This window comes from Chiloscyllium punctatum, chromosome 11, assembly GCF_047496795.1.
Source record: "Chiloscyllium punctatum isolate Juve2018m chromosome 11, sChiPun1.3, whole genome shotgun sequence".
Lineage (NCBI taxonomy): Eukaryota > Metazoa > Chordata > Chondrichthyes > Orectolobiformes > Hemiscylliidae > Chiloscyllium > Chiloscyllium punctatum.
This window is the reverse complement of record NC_092749.1, coordinates 20,928,429-20,952,314: the sequence shown is the minus strand read 5'-3', so window position 1 is coordinate 20,952,314 and position 23,886 is coordinate 20,928,429. Positions and strand designations below refer to the sequence as shown.

Here is a 23,886-nt window from a genome sequence, read left to right as displayed (position 1 = left end):
ACATGTCAAAGTCTTTAGAATTTTATTAGAACTTCACTTAACCAGGAAAATAGGGTGAAGTATATCATCATTACACTCCTGACTTGATGCTTGTAGATCATGAACAGGCTTTGAGGAGTTGTAGACTACAGGATTCCGATCCTTTGACTTGCTCTTGTAACAACAGAATTCACATGGTTTGCACATTTCAATTTCAATTCAGTAATAACTCTAGGATTGTTGATAATGTAGGATTCAGTGATGATTATACCATCTCCACTTCTCTGATATGCAATTTTAAGAACTTCTGTCCCAACAGAGTCGACATCCCAATGGTATAGCCCTGAATTTACCCAGTACTAGTGCAAATGCCTCACGAATTTGAACCCACTTCTCTTGCACTGGTCTTTGAGCCATGTATTTATCGCTCTAATTTTATGTACCTTATGCCAATTTGCATGTGGGTCAAGTATTAATCCTGAGATTTAAACTTCGAGGTCCTGTTTAATTTTGAACCTGGTCACTCGTAGTCACAATGCAGGACCCATTTGATATGGTACCTTATCAATTGGTTTCTGGATATCCAAGTACTACTACTACTGGCTTTTCCCAATTACCTTGCAATCTTCTAATTGTGTCAGTCTTAACAGTGGAAAACACAAATAACATCCCAAAGGTTCAAGACAGTTGAGGGGGCAGAAGTGAGTACAGTGGCCATCACCAAGGAGAAGATATTAGAAAAACAGAAAGATCTCTGGAAGTGGACAAATCGCCTGGACCAGATGGGCTACACCCTACAATTCTGAAGGACATAGCTGAAGAGAAATAGTGGAGCCTTTAGTAGTGATCTTTCAGCTATCACTGGAGTCACGAGGGTCCAAGAGGACTGGAAAATTACTAATGTAATCCTCTATTTAAAAGAGTAAGGCAAAAGACGGGAAATTATAGGCTGATGTGAAGGATGAGATTTCTGAATACTTGGAAGTGCAAGGTAAAATAGGGCCAAGTCAGCATGGTTTCATCAAGGGGAGGTTATGGCTAAGAAGTCTGTCTGAGCTCTTTGAGGAGGTAACAAGCAGGTCAGACCGAGGAAAGCCAACGGATGTTCTCTGTCTGGATTTCCAGAAGACCTTTGACAAGGTGCCGCACAGTAGGCTGCCGAGTACGATAAGAGCCCATGGTGCCAGAGGCAAGGTACTAACATGGATAGAAGACTGGCTATCTGGCAGAAGGCACAGAGTGGGTACAAAAGGGTTTTTTCTCAGGATGGCAACTTGTGACAAGTGGTGTTCCATAAGAGTTAGTGTTGGAACCACAATTTTTCACTTTATACATTAATGATCTGGATGAAGGAACTGAGAGCATTCTAGCTATGTTTGCAGATGATGCAAAGATAGGTGGAGGGACAGGTAGTATTGAAGAGGCAGGGAGGCTTCATAAAGATTTGGACAGAATAGGAGAGGGGGAAAGAAGTGGCAGATGAAGTACAATGTGGGAAAGTGTAAAGTCATGCACTTTGGTAGGAAGAATACAGGCATAGATTATTTTCTAAATGGGGAGAAAATTCAGAAGTCTGGAGGACAAAGGGATTGGGAGTCCTCGTCCAGGATTCTCTTAAGGTAAACTTGCAGATTGAGGCGGTAATTAGGAAAACAAATACAATTTTTGTCAATTATCTTGAGAGGATGAGAATATAAAAGCAGGGATGTACTTCTGAGTCTTGAAAAGGCTCTGGTCAGACCATATTTAGAGGACTGAGAGCAATTTTGGGCCCAATGCCTTAGGAAGGATGCACTGGCCCTGGAGTAGGTCCAGAGGTAGCTCACAAGAGTGATCCCAGGAATGAAAGACTTAACATACGAGGAACATTTGATGACTCTGGGACTATACTCAATAGAGTCTAGAAGGATAAAGTGGGAGTCTGATTGAAACATACAGAATACTGAACGGCCTGGACAGAGTGGGCACTAGGAAGACGTTTCGATTGGCAGGAGTGACTCGGACCAGAGGGCACAGTCTTGGAGTAAAGGAAAGACCCTTTAGAATGGAGACAATGAGAAACCTCTTTAGCCAGAGAGTGGTGAATCTGTGGAATTCATTTCCATAGAGAACTGGGGAGGCCAGGCCACTGAGTGTATTTAAAGCACAGAGAGATAAGTTCTTGATTGCCAAGGTGATCAAAGGGGGAAAAGTGCTGTTTAAAAACCCATCTGCCATGATCGAACGGCAGAGCAGACTCGATGGGCCAAATGTACTAATTTCTACTCCTGTGGTTTAATGGCTATAATGCCTTTATTGATCAATTCTAACAACTTTCTCGCAACAAATGTCAAGCTAATTGGCACATTTATAGAATCCCTACAGTGTGGGACAGGCCATATGGCCCAACAAGTCTACACCAACCCTCTGAAGAGTAACCCACTCCCTTATATTTACCCCTGACTCATGCACCTTACCTACACATCCCTGAACACAATGGGCAATTTAGCATGGCCACTTCACCTACCGTGCATATCTTTGGATTGTGGGAGTAAACTGGAGCACCCGGAGGAAACCTGCACAGACACTGGGAGAATGCGCAAACTCCACACAGGCAGTCACCCAAGGCTGAAATTGAACTTGGGTCCCTGGCACTGGGAGGCAGCAGTGCTAACCACTGAGCCACCGTAGTCTTTAGGGATGTGCAGGCTAGGTGAGATAACTGTAGTAAATAGCAAGTTGGTTGCTGTTGGAAGGGTCAGTGTAGACTTGATGGCCGAATGGAGTCCATCTGCACTGCAGGGATTCCCCGTTTTCTGCCTCCCTCCTTTCTTAAACAGAGGGATTTAGAGTCATAGAGTCATAGAGATATACAGCATGGAAACAGACCCTTTTGGCCCAACCTGTCCACACCGACCAGATATCCCAACCCAATCTAGTCCCACCAAATGCCAGCACCCGGCCCATATCCCTCCAAACCCTTCCTATTCATATACCCATCCAAATGCCTCTTAAATATTGCAATTGTACCAGCCTCCACCACATCCTCTGGCAGCTCATTCCAAACATATACCACCTTCTGCGTGAAAAAGTTGCCCCTTAGGTCTCTTTTATATCTTTCCCCTCTCACCCTAAACCTATGCCCTCTAGTTCTGGACTCCCCGATCCCAGGGAAAAGACTTTGCCTATTTATCCTATCCATGCCCCTCATAATTTTATAAACCTCTATAAGGTCACCCCTCAGCCTCCGACACTCCAGGGAAAACAGCCCCAGCCTGTTCAGCCTCTCTGCAGCTCAGATTCTCCAACCCTGACAACATCCTTGTAAATCTTTTCTGAACCCTTTCAAGTTTCACAACATCTTTCCGATGGGAAGGAGACCAGAATTGCACGCAAGATCCCAACAGTGGCCTAACCAATGTCCTGTTCAGCCGCAACATGACCTCCCAACTCCTGTACTCAATACTCTGACCAATAAAGGAAAGCATACTAAACGCCTTCTTCACTATCCTGTCTACCTGAGACTCCACTTTCAAGGAGCTATGAACCTGCACTCCAAGGTCTCTTTGTTCAGCAACACTCCCTAGGACCTTACCATTAAGTGTATAAGTCCTGCTAAGATTTGCTTTCCCAAAATGCAGCACCTCGCATTTATCTGAATTAAATTCCATCTGCCACTTCTCAGCCCATTGGCCCATCTGGTCAAGATCCTGTTGTAATCTGAGGTAACTCTCTTCGCTGTCCACTACACCTCCAATTTTGGTGTCATCTGCAAACTTACTAACTGTACTTCTTATGCTTGCATCCAAATCATTTATGTAAATGACAAAAAGTAGAGGGCCCAGCACTGATCCTTGTGGCACTCCATTGGTCACAGGCCTCCAGTCTGAAAAGAAAACCCTCCACCACCACCCTCTGTCTAACTTTGAGCCAGTTCTGTATCCAAATGGCTAGTCCTCCCTGTATTCCATGAGATCTAACCTTACTCATCAGTCTCCCATGGGGAACCTTGTCGAACGCCTGACTGAAGTCCATATAGATCACATCTACTGCTCTGTCCTCATCAATCTTCTTTGTTACTTCTTCAAAAAACTCAATCAAGTTTGCGAGACATGATTTCCCACGCACAAAGCCATGCTGACTATCCCAAATCAGGCTTTGCCTTTCCAAATACATGTACACCCTGTCCCTCAGGATTCCCTCCAACAACTTGCCTACCACCAAGGTCAGGCTCACTGGTCTATAGTTCCCTGGCTTGTCCTTACCACCCTTCTTAAACAGTGGCACCACGTTTGCCAACCTCAAGTCTTCCAGCACCTCACCTGTGACTATCGATGTTACAAATATCTCAGCAAGAGGCGCAGCAATTACTTCTCTAGCTTCCCACATAGTTCTCGAGTACACCTGATCAGGTCCTGGGGATTTATCCACCTTTAACAGTTTCAAGACATCCAGCACTTCCTCCTCTGTAATCTGGACATTTTGTAAGATGTCACCATCTATTTCCCTACAGTCTATATCTTCCATATCCTTTTCCATAGTAAATACTGATGCAAAATATTCATTTAGTATCTCCCCCATTTTCTGTGGCTCCGTACAAAGGCCACCTTGCTGATCTTTGAGGGGCCCTATTTTCTCCCTAGTTAACCTTTGTGTCCTTAGTATATTTGTAAAAAACCCTTTGGATTTTTTTTTTGCTGGAGATTTGTAGTATAAACCAAAGTAACCAGATTTAAATTACAAACAGAACAGAACAGCATTTGTTTCACCTGCATATTAACAAAAGATGGTTTGAAAATGCGCTTCATTTGTATTTTGACTGCATTTGAATACAAAATATGAAAACAACGTCATTACCATAAAGTGCTCAAAAATAAAATTCAAATTAAGGGTTACCTCTTCTATCTGTATCCTTTTAGCAAGTTCATCCAAAGAAAGTGAACTGTCATTCAATTGCAATAACTCATCAGTATCATTTTTCTGACCAGGTGAGACAATGTCCCGTACAGAGTTGCAGAATGCTTCAACATACTCATCCTCCCCCCATTTCTCTGAACCTTCGTATGACATCCGATTCTCATTAAGTGCCGCACTGCACTGAATTTCCTCCTCTGCTTTTGAGGCTACTTTTTCTGAGATTTGTTCATATTCATTTATTTCATTCAAAACATCAGTCTGGCTTTGCTTTGTTGCTTGGTCGTCTATCCTCATACTTTCTTCTGAATTACCGGACATTGTGTAAATAAGGAAACTATCATTGGAATCACTTTCAACATGTTTTTGAAATACATGATTGCTTTGTTTGGACACAGCCAGGCCATCTGCAATGAATTGGATAGGTTTATTACATTCCAACAACTGTGTTTGCACATTTTCCTCAGTAGTTTTGCCAGCAAGTTTCAAATCACCATGTAGGTTTTCAGTTTCCTCTGCATGGAATAATGGACCAACACGTATAACAACTCCTGCTTCTGAGAAACCCTCTGACTCGATTTGTTGTGCACCAGTTACTATGTCTTTGCAAGGCATAGTAGCATGTGACTGAAAGCAGCTTTTATCCATTTCAGTGTTTGCAGAGTACAAATGTTCTGTCTCAATATCAAAGTGCATCATGCCCTTTGCTCTGTCTGCTTCCACTTGTTCGTCCAGCGATGATTCAGCATAATACATTGCAGAGTCTCTCTCAGTGCTTTTATCCACAGCTAATGCAATCTGTCCAGATACAAGACAATCTTTTTTCCTGTCCTTCGCGAATTCCAATGATGCATCTTCACATTCTGCACTTTGCTCTCTTGATGTAGCTATAGGCTGGTCTGTAAAACCTAATAACAGAGGAGAGGAATACGGTTTTCATGAACAATTTAAGATATTTGCTGCAGAGCCCTTTAAAAATTGATATGCTTCGACTTTGGATTGCTGAGCGAAATCCCATCTGCCAAACCTGGCTCTGTTCCACTCAGTAAGCAGGCATAAGCAATGTTAAATTTTAATGGATTTTCATACATTATCCATTCAGGATTGGGGGAAGATAGTCACATGATCATCACAATTGATATACACTTAGTGATAATTACCTATACACCAGACTCACCAAAAACACAATGAATTGGATGAAAAATAAATTTTACTGTACTTTATGAGCCTTGAATGGAATAATTTCAGTGCTCTGTTCAGCTCGAATTGCAAGATCAGCACTTAGTGTCAAAAAGAGGCTCAACACTTAGCATTAACTAGTAGTTAACGTTCAAAATTTTAAATACTGAAGTAATATGTAGGACATTCAAATGGAAAAATAGACTCTAATGAATCATTCTGAAATAAAGGAGGCCACAGAGCTAAATAATTTCTCACATTTCTTAAAAGAATGCGATTGATCAGATTGCACTTTGTCTCTGTCTCCTGAGATCAAGCAAATGTCATTAACATACAATTCATTGATTTCTTTTTGGTGCTAATTTACCAGCATCAAATTACAATATATATTTAACATGTGCTTTATCTAAATTATCACAGTACTAACTCATGCAATTGAACACTTTGGTAAACCTAGAAATATGGCACATAATAAGCAGGCTTCTTTATGCAAGATTCAGGATACATGATTTGGCAGTATGGAAAAATTACTGAATTTTAAAAAAATGATTATAATTTCGTGAGATTTTACAATTACTTCTAACTTTGGTCTGAAGCTTGACAACGCTAAATCACAAAATGTGGCTAAAAGATGACATGTTTGTGGAATCCCAGCTTGGACAGAATTAATTTGAAAACAGAGATCAGTAGTATGATAAAGGATATAACACATTTGAAATTTAAAAATAGTAAGCAGATGGGCTTTGGTTTCAGTTCTGTGAAGGTAACTTTTCTTTTTAAAAGAGGTCAAAGTCCTTTGGAAATTGCACAAATACACAGGAAGCTCGATTATCCGAATATCGTATTATCGAAAGGGGATCTCAAGATCCCGTTAGAAATATTACATCAAACAGCTGTTTCAACCCTGATCACATCTTTTGTTTACAGGTACAATGATTAAAAATGAACTTGCCTCAGTGAAATGCTGCCGAGAACACACCTGGACAGTCCAGGCACCATCTCCAAATGACTGACCTCCAGCCCTCCCTCTCGCCCCCGACACTTTCCCTGGAGTACTACACAGGGGTGTACCCTAAACCTCTCTTCCCTAAATCTCTCCAACATTGTCCTGCACAGGGTAGGGGTGGAACCTGTCAAAAAGTTGCAGTAAAAGGTTGTGTGCATTTGTCCTAATATCTTTTAAATATTTGGAATGTACCCTCCTCAACCACTTCTGCTAGCAGCTCAATCCATATGCATACCACACTGTGTAAAAAAAAAGGTGACTCTTAAGGTTCCCTTTTATACTTTTCCCTTGAATCTTCAACTTGATCCCCTCTATCCTCTATTCCCCAGTCCTGGGAAAAAAACTGAGTGCACTCACTCTATCCGTATCACTCATGATCTTATACACTTCCACAAGATTCCCAATCAGCGTCCTACGTTCTACAGAAAAAGGTCCAAGCTTGTCCAATCTCTCCCTATAATTCAGATGCTTGCGTCTTACCAACATATTTGTAAATTTCTTCTGCACTCTTTCCAGTTTAATAACATACATCCTATAGCAAGGTGACCAAAATTGAACACAATACTCCAAGTTCGGCCTCACCAACATCCTGTACAACTGCAACGTAACTTCCCAACTTCTGTATTAAATGCCCTGACTGAAGAAGGCCAAGGTACCAAAAGCCTTCTTCCTGTCGACCTGAGATTCCACTTTCTGAGAACCATACAAATGCTATTACAAGGGGGCATAGCTTTAAATTAAGGGGTGGTAGGTATAGGACAGATGTTAGGGGTAGATTCTTTACTCAGCGAGTCGTGAGTTCATGGAATGCCCTGCCAGTAGCAGTGGTGGACTCTCCCTCTTTATGGGCATTTAAACAGGCATTGGATAGGCATATGGAGGATAGTGGGCTAGTGTAGGTTAGGTGGGCTTGGATCGGCGCAACATCGAGGGCCAAAGGGCCTGTACTGCGCTGTATTTTTCTCTGTTCTATGTTCTATACATCTGAACTCCAAGGTCCCTCTGTTTCACTTCACTCCTTAAGGCCCTACCACTCACTATGAAACTCCTACCCTGACTTGACTTTCCAAAATGCAAGCCCTCACACTTATCTATGTTAAACTCCATTTGTCAATTCTCAACCCACTTTCCCAGCTGCTCAAGGTCCTGTTGCATCTCTGATAACCTTCCTGACTGTCCACTATGCCACCTATTTTAGTGTCATTTGCAAATCCACTAATGCCTTGTACATTCTCATCCAAATCATTGATATAGATAACAAATAGCAATGGGCCCAGCACCGACCCCTGAGGCACTCCACTAGTCACAGGCCTCCAGTCAGAAGAGAAATTTTCTCCTAGCAGAAGTCAGTCTTCAGTTCAGGAAAACAGGTTTCATTTGAGCAGATGGGTTTTAGTTTGTGAAATTCTAAGCTATGAGCAAGCTGTCACAACTAAAAAGATATTTAGGTTATCAGACTAGAAAATTGTGAAATTGCTAAAGCAGTCCAAGGAGGAAAACTAGAAACAGTCAATAAAGCAGGAAATTAAAGGGGATAGGAGTAATATTTCGCTGGGACTGATTATCTGTGAATGGTTTTGCTGGGAAAAAGATTGAAACTTTGTTTTAGCTGCTTTGTAAACTACATTACATATATGGCTTTTAAAAAATGTATAAGGAACTCATGATTTTGTGTTTAAGAACATGGCAGCCTTGTGTAAATATTTCAACGATTAACCACCACAGTAAACAACTGTAAAAAAAAACAAACTTCTCATCTCTCAAGCTAGGCTTCACTCTGATCTGAAATGTCCAAGTTTTCCATCAGCTGGGATATAAATGTTTACCAAATACTAATGACATCAAGGAATACAGGGATAACATAGGAAAACAGCATTGAGGTAGATAATCAGCCATGATACAGAATGGCAGATCAGGCTCAAGGGGCAGCAATGTCGATTCCTACTTCTCTCTAATCCCATAAGAGAAAGTAACCTCACATAGATAGGCTACTCACAAATGTGTCACTGCTACGAGATTGTTCAAATGAGCTAATCTGTAAAATGAGCAAAACAAAAAGGGACAGCATGATGGCTCAGTGCACAGCACTGTTGCCTCATGACACCAGGGATCCAGGTTCAATTCCAGCCTTGGGCAACTGTGAAAACTACAGAGATATTCTCCCACTGTCTGCATGGGTTTGCTCCGGTTTCTTCCCACAGTCCAAAGATGTGCAGGTTAGGTGGATTAGCCATGGGAAATGCAGGGTTATAGGGAGGGAGCATATAGGGAGGTACCATCTACAAAATGCACTGCAAAAATACACTGAAGTTCCCTAGACTGCACCTTCCCAACCCATATTATTACCATACAGAAAGACAAGGGAAGTAAATACATGGGCGCACCACCATTTGCCGGCACACCACTGTGTGCAAGCTTCCTTCCAAGCGACTCACCATCCTGCCTTGGAAGTGTCTTGCCAATCCTTCACAGTCACTGGGTCAAAACATTGGATTGTCTGACAGCACTGTGGGTCTGCCTACAGTAGATGTACTACAATGATTCAAGGTGGCATCTTATCACCACCTTCTCAAAAGCAGTTAGGATGGGCAATAAATGCTGACCAGTGACTCCCACATTCCATGAGACAGTAGACCATTTTACAAAAAAAAAAGCCATGACCTAATGCAACACCACAATGTTAGGCTCAAAGTCCTTCTCCTCCCCTCTATTTCATTAAGGTCCTATTCCCAGCTTTTCCAGTCTCTATTGTGTGAAATATTGCTACTAATCTTTCCATTATATTTAGATAACAGAATGTGATAGCAGAAGTTATCAAAGTCACCCATTTCAAGGTGTAAATGCTGCAATGGCTTCTTATAATGGGCAGCACGCTGGCTCAGTGGTTAACACTGATGCCTCCCAGTGCCAGGGACTTGGGTTCAATTCCAACCTAGGGACACTGTCTGTGTGGAGTTTGCACATTTGCCCAGCGTCTGCATGGGTTTCCTTTGGGTGCTCTGGTTTCCTCCCACAATTCAAAGATGTGGGGGTTAGGTGACTTAGCCATGCTAAATTGCCCATTGTGTTCATGGATGTGTAGGTTAGGTGCATTAGTCAGGGGTAAATAGAGGTTAATAGGAAAGAGGATTGCATCTGGGTGGGTTACTCTTTGGAGGGTTGGTGTGGCCTTGTTGGGTTGAAGGGCCTGTCTGCACCCTGTAGGGATTCTATCATCCTATGATAATGCAAAAAACCATAATCCAAGTCTTGAAAGTTGCTATATAATTGCCAGTCTGTGTTTCGGAATTCTTGCACCAGCCACATAAGCAGCATCTTTAAACACCTTTGTCTTGCAATGGAAGAGCAATTTGATGATCCCTACACTAACAATTATGAGAGTTTATAGTTATAAAGAAAGTCCCAAAATACCATTTCAAGATGAAATAAAAGGGGTTATGTGGCCTGTTCTGAGGTCTGTCTGACACAAAGCCAAAGTGATGGTTAGACATCAAGGAAGAATCAGATAGTTCTTTCAGGAAGGTGATACAAGGTATTTATACTTGAAAGCAATGGCAGCAGCTGGTGTAGGAACAGTGGAGGATCACTCCAGAATCCCAGCAAAGCTTTCTGAATGTCTAATTGTAAATATTTGTGCTTTAAAACATCCACTTAGTTCCAAGATTCACCAGGTGTGCTCTCAAGAATAACTAATTATCTTTCTACCGAGGTAGAAGATGCTTGTGATTCATGTTCCCATGGGGAAGAATGCAAAGAAGGCTATTGCAAAAATCAGGTTAGAGGCTATCCTACAGTATCACCAAATATCACAGATTTTCAGTCTGCTTGGATTGAAAAGAAACACAGCAGCTAGAAGCCAAAAATGTTTCTATCGTTGCACACAAATGGGGATGAATATACTTGGTCAGATTGAAATGATCAAATTCAATATTTAATTTTTCAATGAAAGTAACTTAGTTTACTAAGGTTATCTTGCCTATCAGCAAATCACAGACAAAGTGAAAATAGCTCATTAACAGCACAAAAAATATTTTTAACTTTTGCATGTTAAAAAATGCCATCAGCAAATTCTCTGCTCAAAACCTTAGTTTTTGTTTAAGTATATAATTGATAGTTTACAATGTTGCTGTCCAGGGGAGCCCGGACCACAGGAAGAAATTATAAATAGATTAAACTCAAGTCAATGGAACTGCCTGTCCTTAATTACAAAATATTTTAACTTCTACATGTCCATCAGTACCTATTAAAATCCATGCAACATATTTTACCAATGGAGTACAATTCTCAACAATTCACACAGTGAACATTGAAAAATAAGTGCAATTAACACACTTGATTACTGCCTATATTCAATAACGAAAGGTGCACTTGCACAATCTTAGCTATAACCCACAAAGGTAATTTAAAAAAGGTAACTTGAGCACAAATCAACAGTTCCAATCATTCCACACTTACGTGAGTTGCATTCCACAGTATCTTTCCTGTAAGCATCTTCTCCCTAGAAGGGAAAATAATACTGTTTTGAGGAAACATTCTGTTTACACAGAAATCTGAAACATGAAAGAATTCTTCAGTTTCTATCAGAAATGATATTGATTTGTCAGTACATCAGCTATTCTACAAAGCAAACCTTCAAATGTTTTTGGGGCCTTTACTGAAGCTTGACACACATATAGGAATATATGCTAACCAAGCAAATGAAAAGTCAGCATTTGGATATGCAGTCTATTCCTTGAACCTTTTTCCCTAAAACACAATCTATTAAAGGCATCAAAATGCTTAGCTTCATTACAGTGCATTATATTCCTGAGTACTGCCAAATACATTAATTGCTCAATCGATGCAAATTTGAAGACTTAGATTGATTTTTGTTGGGAAAAGCCATCAAGAAAAATGGAACAATAGTGAGATAACAGAGTTCAGCTGTGTCAGACTTCACCAAGAGGACAGGCTTTAAGAGCTGGACAACCCACTCCTGATCCAGTTTTCAAATGCATTCAACAATTGGATGGGACAAGAGAATGGCCAGAGTGAAGATAGGGCCGATCAGGGATAGTGGAGAGAACTTGCGCCTAGAGTCAGAGGAGGTAAGGGAGGCCCTTAATTAATACTTTGCTTCAGTTTTCACTACTCAATGAGACCTTGATGTTTGAGGACAACATAAAACAGACAGATATGCTAGAACAGGTTGATGTTAAGGAGGATGTGCTGAAAACTTTGAAAAACATAAGGATAGATAAGTCCCCTGAGTCAGACCGGTATATCCTAAGTTACTACAGGAAGCAAGGGAAGAGACTGCAGAATATTTGGTGACGATCTTTGCATCTTCACTGTCCATTGGAGTGGAGCAAGATAATTGGGCAGTGGCAAATGTTATTCCCTTGTTCAAGAAAGAGAATAGGGAATCCTGGGAATTACAGATCAATCAGTCTTATGTCTGTGGTGGGCAAAGTATTGGAGAGGATTCTGAGAGACAGGATTTATGATTACTTGAAAAACCATAGTTTGGTTAGAGATAGTCAGCATGGCTTTGTGAGGGGCAGGACATGCCTCACAAACCTTATTGAATTCTTTGAGGATGTAACAAAATGTGTTGATGAAGGTACAGCGGTGGGTGTGGCATACATGGATTTTAGCACGGTTCCCAATGGTAGAAACTAAGGAGGCATGGGATAAAATTTGACCATGTGGAAACAGAATTGACTGGCCCATTGAAGACAGAGGGTAGTGGTAGATGGAAAGTATTCAGCCTGGAGCTTGGTGACCAGTGGTATTCCATAGGAATCTGTTCTGGGACCTCTGCTATTTGTGATTTTTATAAATGACTTGGATGAGGAGTGGAAGGGTGTGTTAGCATGTTTGCCAAAGACACTAAGGTTGGAGGATTAGTAGATAGTGTGGAGGGCTGTTGTAGTTTGCAACAGGACATTGACAGGATGCAGGACTAGAATGAGAGGCATAGATTGAGTGGATAGCGAAGGACTTTCTCCTTTGGTGGAAATGTCCATCATGAAGGGACATAATTTTAAGGGGATTGGAGGAAGGTGTAGAGGAGATATCAGAGGTAGGTTCTTTACTCAGAGTGGTGGGTGCATGGATTGCACTGCCAGCAGTGGTAGTAGAAATAGACACATTAGGGACATTTGGATGGATACATGGAAGACAGTACAATAAAGGGTATGTCGGTCAATCTGATCTTAGAGTAGGATAAAAGGCCGGTAGAACATCAAGGACCGAAGGGCCTGTACTGTGCTGTATTGTTCTATGTTCTAATTCAGAATACTTAAACTTCCAACATCCAGACTGGATACAGCAATTTATATTAACATTAGAGCTACATTATAGATTTAATAATGACATACAAACACTACTTTTTGAGGAAGAGAGCTTCAAAGGTTCATAACTGAGAAAAAAAACTTTCTCCACATCTGTTTTAAATGGCGACCCCTTATTTTTAAGTTGTGGCTCCAAGTTCTGGATTCTACCACTAGAGGAGACATCCTTTTCCACATCCATCCTTTCAACACTCTTCAGGATCGGACAGGTTTTAATCACTCAACCAAATCACTTCTTACTCTAACTGTATTGGATACAAGACTTATCTTATTTCATCAGGCAATACCTAACATCCCTCTCCACAACTCTCATTCCAGGTATTAGTCAGTTAACCTTCTTTAAACTGTTTCCAACATATGTACATCTTTCTTTAAATAAAGAAAGCAATGCTCTACACAGTACTCCAGATGTGATTTCAACATCAACTAAAAACTCCCACATTGTATTCAATTTCCCTTGCAGTAAATTCCAATATTTAATTGACGTTGAGTTACTTGCTGTCCTGGTAAACTAACCTTTTTGGAACTCATGTACTAGGTCATCCAGATTTCTCTCTCCAAGCTCTGCAATCTCTCAGCACTGAGACAGCATACTTTATTGTCCGGACAAAATGGACAATTTCACATTTTCCCATATGATACTCTATGTGCCAGATCTTTTTCCAGTTAACTCACTTAACCTGTCCATTTCCCACTGGAAAGAGTCTTTTGATCTTCTTCACTATTAACTTATCTTTGTCACCTACAAATCTGGTACGAATACCTTTAGCCCCTTCAAAGTCATTTATATAAATTGTGAACAGTTGAGGTCCCAGCATTGGTCCCAATGGAACAGCATTAGTTACATCTTGCCAACTAATAAATGACCATTTATGCCTTTGTTTCCTTTTCATTAACTTTTATCTAATCTACTATATCACCTGAAAGACCTTCAGCTTCTAGCTTTCATAATAACCTTTGAAAGAGCTTCTTACCAAATGCCTTATGAATATCCAAACAGTAGATCTACCAGTTCCCTTTTATACACAGTCGATATTACTCTTCAAAGAACTCCAATGAGTTGGTTAAACATATCCCTTTCACACAATCAAGCAGATTCTAACTAAGTATTCACAGTTTTCCAAGGTGGCCTGCTATAATATCTTTAGTGTTAGCTTGTAACATTTTCCCATGACAAGTGTTAAGCTCATCGGTCCAAAATTCCCTACTTTCTGGCCACCTTGATATTCAATATTCTCCAGTCTAATGAAATCTCCCACAAAAATTAGAATCAACACATAAAAAAGAATGGTTTGTGAGATAGTTAAGACCCTACAAGTGTTTCAATTTGCTCCAAATTAACTAAAACTAGGAATCAATAATGAATAAATCTGAATTGGATTTAGATCAAACCAGAGAGATTTGTTAAAATTTGGCCCAGTGTTCACTGAATGGATTGTAGCGCATTATATAACATGAATGTCTCTCCTACTGTAATTCCTGCAGAAATGACTCAAAGCACTTTACAGGTAGTGAACAAAAGAAGGTCAGAATGAGAAGGATAAGGAAGCAAACGTGGAAAAAAACAAGCCAAAACATAACTGAAGAGTTTCAGTGTAGCTATGAAAGTTGGGGTAGGATTAGCAGGGGTGGTAGTACAAAGATATAAGACTATGGAAATCACAAAGCTTAAGGCTGGGGAAGGTAATAGATATTTGTTACTGAGGACAAGGAAATTAAAATTTTATTCAGAACTTCAAAAGAACTGCAGCATGTTATTTTCAATAGTCAATACATAACAGTAATTGGCTTTTAATTTAACAGATCTCAATGGAAGACTTCACTGATCTAGGTTTCAAGTTTCTACTGTCTTCAAGGAAAGCATTACAGTGGAATGTGTATAACTTTTAACATATCCTTTCAAAAGGAGTTCAGTTCATCTCAAACAAACAAAAATTAACTAAAAACTTATACTTAATTTGAAATTTAGAACTCATCTGAACAGAATGTTGGTAAAATAATCAAACATTCAAAATAATCTGTAAATGATTGCTGTGTAGGGGCATGCACCCTCCACTTTTTTGACACAAGCCTACTTCTAGTTTTCTATTCTCAGTGGCTGCTCCATTCTGCATTGTGTTTCCTGCCTTCGACACACCCTCCTCAAACACTACACACCTTGTACTACCTTTTTATTTTGAAAGATAAAAGTTAAAATTCTTACCTTGTCTTCATTTAGATTTGGTCTGGAAGAACAAAGAAAATTCCATAAATATTGATTTTCACAAACAATTTGATTTAGTCAAATTTTAAGTTAAGCCAGGAATTTGTACTTCAATGCTGGCTCAGTAGCATTAATTTTCAAAATGCTGGAGGCACATACCAATATAATGGTACAGGTCACTGCAGCAACATATTTGTTGTTATTAAGCAACTTAATAAGCATTTAAATTAACGTACTACACCATAGACAGATCGATTGGCATTATAAGATGACAGTGTTTGTCGGAACAAATGCAAGGGGGAGTGGAGTTGAATGATAGCAGCACTGGTCTGGTCATCTAGAAACCCAGGTTAATGTTCTTGGGAAATGGGTTGGAATAGCCATCACAAATGGTGAAATTTGACTTCAATAAAAAACCTGAAGTTGAAAGCCAGCTTAACGGCGAACATGTGACCACTGTCTGTTGTTGGAAAAGCAAACCTGGTCCTCTAGTGTAATTTAGGAAATAAAATCTGCAATCCTTACCTGGTTTGGCCTAATTGTGATTCCGTACATACAACAATGTGGTTGGCTCAAGGCAAATCAGGAATGGCAAATAAATGCTGGTCTAGCCAGTGATGCCCACATCCCATGAATGAATAGAGATAAAAAATAATTATTTGAAAAATGGTCCTGAAACTTGACAACACACTACAATTTTAGGTACTGTTAATATTTCAGAATACCAAAAGAAGTTGCAAAGGAACATTGAATTTTCCCCATTTTATCAAAGTCAATCCAAGATGATCCATTAATGTATGATGACTACCAAAAGGTCAATAAACTTGTAGCTGACAAAGAAGAAATTGTGGGGGTGAGGATACACATTCATAGGATATAACAGGAAGCAACAAAGGTTGACAGGACACTGAAAAAAGAAAACAACTTTGTTGTCAAAAGAAGAATACAATATCAAATCACGAAGCAATGACCGGCTTGTATAAAGTTCTAGTAAGGGCTGTGATAGAAGTTTATGATAGATCATTTGAGAACATTGGATCCCAAAGTAGGGATAAATAGGTTTTTGGTGCTGTAATTTGTAGTATTTCAGAAAGTAATTTGAATCTAAGTTAAAGACAATGTTTCCAAGAAATCATGTGACTTAAATTACATGGTGAGATAAGCTGCCTGGTGAGATATTGTTGCCCACTTTACAACCGACAGAGACAAGTGGCCAGGGTCCACAAGAAGGTAAAGTTCAGAAGAAGAGATCCAGCCTAGAATGGCAAATTTAGTTTTTGTATATTTTCAGGCGATCAATGGTACAAAGTCATCCCAAGCTGCTGATGCAGCCTCAAAACAGCCCAAGTCAGAGAAACATTCACTTTTTCCTAATATTAATTTGAATCAAGCCCCAGTTAGAGTCATAGAGTCATAGAGATGTACAGCATAGAAACAGACCGTTCGGTCCAATCCGTCCATGCTGACCAGATATCCCAACCCAATCTAGTCCCAATTCAAAACGATCTCAAGTTTTGAGAAGCAGTGACGTTATTAAGCAGAAAAAAGGAGATGGGTACTCACTTAGAAGTATAATATAGGAAACCAGCAGATAACATGCCCCAATGGTCTTTTGCATATATAAATTTTAGAGTGTGGCATGTACATATTAGAAGTCTTAATATCATAAAAGAAGTTTTTTGCAATAAACTATGGAACAATCATAGTGGAAAGAAATAACAAAACACAAATATAAAACTAAGTTTCCAGGGCCAGAAAGTTTGTTGAGTAGTAATCATGATCTCCTGCTGATAGCAAACCCATATAAACTTTAAGACGCAGGTGCAGAAATACGCTATTCGAATCTGCTCTGCTTTTAATGATATCATGGCTGACCTGATAATTGTTGTCTCCACCTTCCAGTCTTATCCCTATAATCCCTGATTCCCTTCGTGATTAAAAATTTGTCTCAGAGTTGAATAAGCTTGATGAGCCAGCCGCTGCATTAAAGAATTCTACAGATTCACTACTTCCAGAGAAAGAACTCCCCATCTCAGTCTTAAATAGACAACCCCTTATTCTGAGATTATATCCTCTGCTCTAAATCTTTCCCACAGGAGGAAACAAACTCTCTGCATCTACTCTGACAAGCTCCCAAGAAAATCCTTTACGCTTCAGTAAGGTCCCCACTTGTTCTTAGAAACTCCAATGAGAACAGGCCCCACTTACTCAGTCTGCCCTCCTAAGAAAATCCCTCTAAACCTGGAATCAACCTTTATCTGAACTGCTGACAGTGCCAGTATATCTTCTCTTAACTAAGAGGACCAGTACTCCAGCTACTATATAAGGCTGATGAGTGCCTTATATAGATTTAGCAAGACATCTCTCTATGTGAAAGCATCAATCTATTTGAAACAAAGAAACATGGAAATAGGAGATCATTCAGCTCTTTGAGCCTGCTGCACCATTCATTATGATTACCCAACACAATAGCCTACGTCCAATTTCCCCCCACTTATCCTTTGGTACATTTAGCCCTCAGTGCTACCTCAACTCCTTTTCAAAATCATTCAGTGTTTTAACCCTGACTGTTTTCTGTGGTAGCAAATTCCACTCACCACTCATTGAATTAAGAAATTTCTCATCTCGGTCCTAAATAGTTTACACCATTTCCTTATAGACTTTGACCCCAGGTTTTGGACTTGCCCACTATCAAGAACATCTTTTCTGCATTTACCCTGTCTAGTGTTGTTAGGATTTTATAGGTTTCTATAAGATCCCCTCTCATTCTTCTCAACTCCAGCTAATATAATCCTAAACAATTCAACTCTTCTCAGACGACATTCCTGCTATCCCAGGTTTCAATCTGGTAAACAGGCACTGGTGAGGCCATAGCTGAAGTTTTGAATGCAGTTTTGGTCACCCTGTCTGAGGAAGGATGCATTTATTATAGAGGGGATACAGTTAAGTTTTACCAAATTGATTGGATGAGTTGGGGATGGGATGCTCTTTGGAGGGTTGGTGTGGACTTGATGGGTTGCTTCTACACTGTAGGGATTCTAATGATTCTATGAATGTTTGATGCACTCCCTCTATAGCAAGAGCATATTTCCTCAGATCAGGAGACCAAAATGGTACACAATACTTCAGGTATCATCTCATCAAGGGCCTGTATATGTACAGCAAGACATCCTGTATTCAAATCCACTTGCTTTGAAAGGCTAACATAGAATTTGCCTTCTTGACTGCCTGCTGCACCTGCATACTTCTTCAGTGACTGGTGTACAAGGAAACCAGAGCATTGTTACAATTCCCTTCTAAAGTTATAGACATTCATATAATAACCTGCCTTTTTGCTTTTGCTGCCAAAATAGATAACCTTACATTTATCCGCATTTACCATGTCTACCATAAATTTGCGCACTCATTCAGCTTGTTAAAATCATAATGAAACATCTCTGCATCCTTCTCACAACTCACCCAGCCAGCTTTATGTCATCTGCAAATTTGGATATGTTACAAATAATCCCTTCATCTGAATCATTAATAGATATTGTGAATAGCTAGGATTCAAGTAGTGATCACTGCCTGCCATTTGGAAAAAGACCCATTTATTCTCAGCTATTTTGCATAGCATACTGTTTTGAACAGTGACAGGAGGGAGCAAAGTGGGAAGTTTTCATTTATTCCTACACATTTGTCTCTTTGGGGATTTCAACTGCACAATTTGTGGAGGAACACAATCAATGAAAACAACCTCAATGTCAGGTTAAACTATACGCGCATGGATGCAAGATAGTGCTCTCATTTTCACAAAGTAACAGTGAATGTTGCCAGTGCTGCTACCATTACAAATCACAAATTCCAAGCCAACATATGCTAAGTATCACAAGTTTACAACTCCAAACAAAAGGCAAACTTGTTGTCTTATATTTTGTAAAAACCAATCTTCAAGCATGTGTTGAGCCTAGCTTTGGATGTGTGGCTTGGAAATATTTCTTTCAACTCAACATTCTTTACTTCTTTATGAATTTATATTTCAATTAAATCTATTTTTCTCACTGTCCTTTGTCTGCATTTTTCTTATTTAGTTCATCTGTTTTCGGTTCTTCTTTTTATAGCCTGCTAGTCATGCTTCTTTTTGTATGTTTTTGATTCCATTTTTATCCTCCTCTAAATTGCTTCTAAACCTCACGCTGACTCATCCTGTCTTTCCTGTAAAAGCAAATGCAGCAGATGGAAGAAGGGTAAGGAGGTGAACCTAAACGACATAATAACATCCAAATTATTGGCTGACGAAACGAGTGATTAGTGGTCAAATCCGAGAAAGCTGCATGCTGCTCAAATGTCGAGTACATAACTTTTTAAAGCCTACCAATCAAATATGAAAACACAAATGATGTCATGACTAAATATTTGGGTCACATCTATTTTTATGGCTAATCAGCAAACAGTCTCTAACTGAAGAGAATAATTTCTATTAACAAGACCCAAAAGTATGGATACCACAGAATAGCTCAAAATTAAAAAAAGGTCTCACTCACAATATTCCAATTAAGAGAACATTTCTTTTTACCTACTTTTGCAAATTGCTTGAATACTTAATTGAAGGACAAGTTTAGGTGGGAAAAACAGTACACGTCAGTTATTAATATCTTCAGAACTGCAAAGGTTTGTTCACATTCACAAACAAGATGGCCCATGCACATCCATTGTTTCAGCTTGTTCCTGCGCACAGAACTTATTTGTTTCTACCTTGACTCTATTTTCTCTCATAAGCCCTTCATCAGTATTGAAGCTTGGGACCAAAGGGGGCTGAGAGATAAATAGGGAAGGTAGCTAGGAATACGATAGGTAGATGAAGGTTGGGGTGAAGGTGATAGGTCAGAGAGGAGTGTGGAGCAGATAGGTGGGAAGGATTGATGGTTAAGAGGACGGTTCAGAGTTGAAGTTTAGTTCTGGGATAAGATGGGGGTAGCGGGGAGGGGAGGGAAAGAGATGGGGAAAATGAGGAAACTGGTGAAATCCACATTGATCCCACGTGGTTGGAGGGTTGTAAAGCAGAAGATGAGACATTCTTCCTTGGGGGGTCAGGTGGTTAGGATTTGGCAGTGGAGGAGGCCCAGGACGAGCACTTCCTTGGCAGAGGGGGAATTAAAGTGTTCAGCCACAGGGCAGTGGGGTTGTTTAGTGCATGTGTTCCAGAGATGTTCTCTGAAACGTTCTGCAAGTTGACATCCTGTCTCATCAAAGTACCAGAGACTACATTAGGAGCAACAGACACAGTGCTTGATGTGTGGGAAGCACAGGTAAATTTCTGTCTGATGTGTAAGGATCTTTTGGAACTTTGTATGAAGGTAAAGGTGAGGGGGGGGGAAGAAAAGGAGTGGCGAGAGGAGTAATGGCCACAGGTTTTGCACTTCCTGCAGTAGGAGGGCAAGTTGCCGGGAGTGGAGATGGGGTGGAGGGGAGGGGGTGGACCTAACAAGGGAGTCTCTGAGGGAATGGTCTCTCTGGAAAGCATATAAGCATATAGGGTGGGACGGGAAAGAAATCCCTGGTGGTGAGGTCTGTTTGTATGTGGCAGAAATGGCGGAGGATGATACAATGTATCTGGAGATTGGTAGGGTGGAAGGTGAGGACCGGGGGGTGTTCTGTCCTTGTTGCGATTGGAAGTGTGGGATTCAAAGAAGGAGGTGCAGGAAATAGGAGATGTTTTGGAGGGATCATTGATCGTGTGGGAGAGGAAACTGCGGTCTTCGAAGGAGGCGGCCATCAGGGATGTTCTATGGTGGAATAATGAATAGAGTCTTTACAGGTGGCAAGGTGGGAGGAAGTATAGCCCAGGTAGCAGTGGCAGTCCATGTTGAGTCGGTCACCATAAACGGAGATGGAGAGGTCCAGGAAGGGGAGGGAGGTGTCAGAGATGGTCCAGGTGAAAATTAGATCAGGGTGGAAGGTGTTAGTGAAGTTGATGAACTGTTCAACCTCCTCTTGGGAGCATGAGTTGGTGCTGATGGTCATCGATGTAGCAGAGGTAAAGGTAGGGAATGGTGCCGGTGGAAGATGGACTGTTCCAGGTACCAGACAAAGAGGCAGGCATAGTTGGGGCCCATGTGGGTACCCAGGAGGACCAATTCACCACAGAACATCCCAGATGGCCTCCTTCATCAAAGACCGCAATTTCCCCTCCAACGTGGTCTCCTCCACTTCCTGCACCTCTGCCCTTGAACCTCACACCTCCAACTGCAATAAAGACAGAATCCCTATGGTCCTCACCTTCCACCCCATCAACCTCCAGAAACATTGAATCAACCTCTGCCAATTCCACCACCTGCAAACAGACCCCAGCACCAGGGAGACATTTCCATCTCCACCCATATCTGCGTTCCAGAGAGACCATTTCCTTCACGATTCCCTTTTAGGTCTGCGCTCCACAACAACCCATTCTCCACTCCCGGAACCTTCCCCGACTACCTCAAGAAGTGCAAAACCTGCGACCAGACCTACCCACTTACCTATGCCCAAGGCGCCAAAGGATCCTTCTACATCCGAAGAGCTTTACCTGTACTTCCACACACGGCATCTACTGAGTCTGCTGTTCTCAAGATGGTCTCCTCTACATCGGGGAGATAGGACACCAACTTGCGGAACACTTCAGAGAACCTCTCTGGGACACACACACTTAACAACCCCACCATCCTGTACCAAACACTTGAACTCCTCCTCGCACTCCGCCAAGGACATGCAAGTCCTGGGCTTCCTCCACTGCCAAACCCTAACCATCGGACGCCTGGAGGAAGAATGCCTCATTTTCTGCCTTGGAACCCGCCAACCACATGGGATCAATGTGGATTTCACCAGTTTCCTCATTTCCCCATCTCCCACCTTATCCCAGATCCAACCTTCCAACTCGCACTGCCCTTTTGAACTGTCCTACCTGTCCATCTTTCTTCCCACTTATCCGCTCCACCCTCCTCCCCGACCTATTACCTTCACTTCCACTTTCACCTACCTACTGTATTCCCAGCTATCTTCCCTCCAGCCCCACCCCCCTCCCATTTATCTCTCAGCCCCTTGGGCCACAAACCTCATTCTTGATGAAGGACTTATGCTCAAAACGTCGATTCTCCTGCTCCTCAGATGCTGCATGACCAGCTTTGCTTTTCCAGCACCACACTCTTCAACTCTAATCTCCAGTCCTCATTTTCTTCTACTTTCTCTCCCCTTGTCCTGTCTCTTCCCACTTATATCCACAAAGCGCCTGGTGCTTTACATCGGTTTCAAAATTTCTAGTTTACCAGCAGCAGCTACCCCCTCTTCACATGCAAGATGGTCTGAGGACTCTCCACTTCTTCCCTAAACAGTACTCATCCACACCACCCTTCTCTGCCTAGTCAAGCTCGTCCTCACTTTGAACAACTTCGCCTTTAACTCCTCTCACTTTCTTCAGATCAAAGCCATGGATATCCACATGAGCTCCAGTTATGCCTGTGTCTTTGTGGGACAGTCCTTGTTCCAGCCTGACTCAGGTTCCTTCCCCCCAATGTTTCTTCAGTACATCGATGAAAAAATAATCAGTGCTGCTTCCCTCTCTTGTCCAAAATTGGAAAATTTATCAAATTTATCCACCCTGCTCTTATCTTCATCTAGTCCATCTCTAACTCCTCTCTTCCGTTCCTTGATATCTTTGTTTTCATTTCTGAGGATAAGCTGACCACTAATATCCATTACAAACCCACTGATTCAGTTACCTTGACTCACATGCTGTTTCCTGTATGAAGGTAAAACCAATCACTGCAGATTCCTGATGAAGGGCTTTTGCCCAAAACGTCGATTTTCCTGCTCCTCGGATGCTGCCTGAACTGCTGTGCTTTTCCAACACCACTCTACTCCAGTTTCCTATAAGAACTCCATTCTTCCAGGTTCTCCAACTCTGCTTCATCTGTTCTGATGATGTCATCTTATCAGGAGCCTCAGAAATGTTAATTTGGTTCCTTGGCAGAGGATTTCCTGCCAGCATGGTTGATAGGTCCCTCAGTCATGTCTGACCCATTTCCCGCACTCTGTGTTCACACCTTCTTTCCTCTCCCACAACAATCATAGGGATCGCCTGTTCTTACTTTCTATCTTATTAGTTTTCACATCCAAAAGATCATAAGCCACCATTTCTACCACCTCCAGCAGGATGCCACCAGCATATCCTCTCATATTCTCCTCACCTCCCTTTATCAGCATTCCATCGAGACATATCTTCAGGAACCCTGCTCAACTCCTCCTCCACTCCCAACACTTCGTGATATCCCCACCCC

General features: G+C 41.2%; 1 protein-coding gene across 6 annotated transcripts in view; it reads right to left on the bottom strand.

Moving 5' to 3' along the window:
- The window catches only part of cnsta (consortin, connexin sorting protein a), a 93,435-nt gene that overhangs the window by 30,550 nt on the left and 38,999 nt on the right, over positions 1 to 23,886 (bottom strand). For all 6 annotated transcript variants that reach the window (XM_072580442.1, XM_072580446.1, XM_072580441.1 and 3 more), the window contains 3 exons: positions 15,596 to 15,617; positions 11,513 to 11,555; positions 4,855 to 5,780 (listed from right to left, as the gene is read on the bottom strand). In XM_072580442.1, coding sequence (XP_072436543.1) covers positions 4,855 to 5,780; positions 11,513 to 11,555; positions 15,596 to 15,617 — 991 coding nt within the window. The remainder of the gene's footprint in view (positions 1 to 4,854; positions 5,781 to 11,512; positions 11,556 to 15,595; positions 15,618 to 23,886) is intronic.